This window comes from Etheostoma spectabile, chromosome 21 (assembly GCF_008692095.1).
Source record: "Etheostoma spectabile isolate EspeVRDwgs_2016 chromosome 21, UIUC_Espe_1.0, whole genome shotgun sequence".
In the NCBI taxonomy this organism is placed as follows: Eukaryota; Metazoa; Chordata; class Actinopteri; order Perciformes; family Percidae; genus Etheostoma; species Etheostoma spectabile.
Window position 1 is genome coordinate 17,249,242 of NC_045753.1, and position 3,476 is coordinate 17,252,717.

The 3,476-nt window shown below is 38.7% G+C and overlaps 1 protein-coding gene across 2 annotated transcripts in view; it reads right to left on the reverse strand.

Annotated features, from left to right (window-relative positions):
• Window positions 1-57: 57 nt before the first annotated feature.
• Window positions 58-3,476, reverse strand: part of zdhhc6 (zDHHC palmitoyltransferase 6) — a 5,425-nt gene continuing 2,006 nt past the window's right edge. The window contains exons 4-11 of one of the 2 annotated variants that reach the window (XM_032503118.1): window positions 2,688-2,847; window positions 2,384-2,542; window positions 2,186-2,239; window positions 1,649-1,816; window positions 1,426-1,467; window positions 1,041-1,186; window positions 822-868; window positions 58-730 (exon numbers count right to left, since the gene is read on the reverse strand). In XM_032503118.1, coding sequence (XP_032359009.1) covers window positions 630-730; window positions 822-868; window positions 1,041-1,186; window positions 1,426-1,467; window positions 1,649-1,816; window positions 2,186-2,239; window positions 2,384-2,542; window positions 2,688-2,847 — 877 coding nt within the window. In that variant the 3' untranslated portion in view covers window positions 58-629. Of the gene's footprint in view, window positions 731-821; window positions 869-1,040; window positions 1,190-1,425; window positions 1,468-1,648; window positions 1,817-2,185; window positions 2,240-2,383; window positions 2,543-2,687; window positions 2,848-3,476 lie in introns of both variants that reach the window. The other variant, XM_032503117.1, reaches the window with a different exon arrangement.

The following is a 3,476-nucleotide window of genomic DNA, read 5'->3' on the forward strand; positions in this document are numbered from 1 at the left end:
ATTACTGATTTCCATTAAACCCAACATACAGTATGTATTAAAACATGAGAATGTAAAGTCTTGCAGAAGATTTTTTTAATTTATACTTTGAGACCAACAATTTGTTTTTACAAAAATAATAAAAAGAAATTAAGTGTTATCTCCATACTGTAGAAAGAGTTGCATGGCAAAGTCCCGAGGTTAGCTGGGCAGAGGCATTGCATAATTAGCAAAAACAGACAACACAAGTAAAAACAACAGATTCAAGTAAAAAGTCATGTAGTCACAATAACGTCACATTAAAGCCTGGTGGCAATTCTTGGAAATTAAGACTCTTGCTGGGTTTAACTTTTGGTCAGAGGAGTCAAACTGAACCCATAGGACCAGTCCCTCTAATGAACTCTGTAGTCCTCTTCCAGATGTTATTTGACAGCAAGGTGCTCTGTAAGTCTTAGTGAACTATGTTACCTTTTACAAAATTCAAGTTGGTATTGAAATATGTGAGAAATTTTAATCAAAGTATGAAATTGTTGATGATGAGACTGCAGCATCAGGCATGACATCTTCAGTAAATGCACGTTTATGAACATGGACAGACACCTTTTGTTCAGTTTAACTCCCCTGCTCTACATTAAGCCTGTTAAAATATATTAATTTATTTTCTTATCGCTGGTGCTATCACTGGCAGCTGTGTCGTAATGGCACTTCTCCACACATCGCCTTGGAAACCATCCCCTTACACGCTCTCCCACTTAGAGCCAAAACAGAAAGAGAGGACACTGTTACACATTTAGTGAAGTGAAATAAATACTTAATTCAAACCATAGCCTATCTCATCTCACCTCTCATATGCTCCTCGTTCAGAATTTTGTCTCCATACATCCACCATCTAAAAGGAGAAAAACATTTATTAGGAAGAATTCAATGCTGGTCCATTTCTCACGCATTTAAAAATAAATCATTAATGGGATGCCTAACCATCCAGACTTCCAGACAAACCATGATTATTGTAGTATTATAGTCTAGTGTTGTATTGTTTTGTTTGGCATGGCCGAACTTACTTGGTGCCACGTGTGGCCAGGATGGTGTCCCCCTTTTTGAGGGGGATCCTGGGCTCCTCGGTGCAGGGGGTTCTTAAAAAGGTTTGAAGACCTTTGCTTAAAGGGCAGCAAGCTCCATTATAGTCCTCCACCGCACGATACTGGACCTGCTGGCCGAGCCATACAAGATATCTGGTTATTCTACAGCTCTGACCACAACCTAAATTCAAGTTACAAGTGTGTGTTTTTTTGAAGACATGGTCCTTCTTCTTAATTAAAACGTTTGACCATATTTCTGTCTATGTGTATTACCTAATAGTATTTTTGTTGAACGTAAAGCCAACATGCAAATCAACAACACATATACTTATATACAGTACACAATACAGATTTGACAGGTACTTACACTTCTTACGCGTTTATCAGCTTTCTGCTTCAGTTGCTCAATCTGTTTAAACAGAAACAAGACAATTTACGTCACTGTTGTTGGAAAATGTAACTTTTATCTCACTGTTTAACAGGAAATGTATCAGTAGTAGGACTTATTACAACACCCACTGCCTTAACTGCAGACAGAACAGTACCAGACAAAACAAACAGTACTGCACACATTTTCCAACTGGACCTACAGTTAAGGTGTGCTGGTGACACTTGGGATGGACTGGCCACTCAATGCCATCACCCTTGGGCATCCCTGACCACGTGAAGACTTGCTTGAAGTTCAGCCAGCGGGTTCCGAGGTCGTAAGGGAAGGTAAATTCCTCTCCCGTTTGGTAGTGCTGTATTCTGTCTTTGGCCTAACGGAAGACACAGATAATGGATGTGATTGTAAATTTGTCCATGGGATTGTGTAGGTGAAGTTTCTGTAATCAGCATGCTATATTGTACTGACAGGCGATCCTGTAACATGTGTGAATTAGTCATAAAAGTGACATTTTTAATTGAATGAACTTTGACAATGAAATGTTGAAAACATGTTGTTTATCCTTTAACATATTGTGAATAAAAAGCACTTTGAAATCCTAGATTATCATTTGTAGATCAAACAATAAAAAAAATTAAAAAAAGTCATCCAACTTAAATAACTCTAAAATCAAAAAATGTCATCACAAAACAAGAGACATCCTGACCTTTTCCTCGATCAAAAAAACAAGAGACATCCTGACCTTTTCCTCGATCCAGGACTCGATTGAGGTCTTATTTCGAAGGATGACTTTCATCTGAAAAGGACATTATATTTCAATATTGGAGTCAATTTCTATTTTTCTCAATACATTTGGAAGGTTAATGAAATGATTGTGTTAAATATCACATTCCATTGCCAACAGCCTGTGAAAATTGTAAACCTCAATGAAAAAACGTACCTGTATAAAGAAAAGCATGCCAACGGCAATGGTGGTGCCCAGTGCCAAGCCTAAGGCAAATAGTGTGGCAGCAAAGGCAGGTACACTGAATGGCATGAGGGGCTGGAATTGACGCACAGCACTCATATCAATCTTGACAGTGCTCCAACCAAATGATATCTGCAGCAAGGAAAACAAAACAGCTTGACATGGGGTATCATCAGCATTAAATGATAAAAGGAAAGAGGAAACTCTGCCAAGAGAAAAGCTGTGATGGTAAGTGGCCATCAAACAAATGATTTAGTAGGGTGAGGAGACTACTGACCCTCTCATACAGCTGTGTGTACATGGTCATAATGAAGATGATGGCAGCGTGAGAGCAGCCAAGTGGAGCCAGCAGCAAGAAGCTTGTGAAGTAGGCGTGGTTCAGGTGGCCGCAGCAGTTGTTGATCCAGGGGCAGTGGTGGTCCATCTTCATCACGCACCTGGGAGAAGAGAGGCAGAGGAGGAGAGGAGTGCTGGGGGAATTGACTGCTAGTTTGGGAGGACATAGAGTGACAAGTCCATCAGCAAGTCACACTGAATTTTTCTTTTCTTTCAAATAAATACACATCACAAGCATTAGATGTTAATCTATTTAACATCACTTATATTACATAATAGATTATGTAATGTGTCTCTGTGTGGCCTATAAAGTGCCAAACAGAGACCCTACAGCACTGAATGGGTGAAAATAAAATGGGTGAAATGAAATCTCCTGACAAAAAAGGTTTTAGCTTGCCCCAAAGGAAAATCACCAGCACCAAGATGACAGGAATTGAGAAGAAAAATACAAATTTGAAATCCTATATATGTGTTTAATTGCAATTTGCCAAACAAGCCTTCAACAAGGAGAACACAAACTTGAATATGAGAGCTAATCTCAGTTTCATCTCCAGAGTCGGGCTGCGTCGGACTCCAGTGATTTATTTAAATACAAATATTATTAATATAGTTTTGTAAGTTGGTGTTTTAATTACTCAAGTATAATATAATTTTTTTTATTAATTATTCCTGTCAAATAAGGTAACACTCATTGCATTTACCTACCTACAGACATACCTAGCTGCCTCCC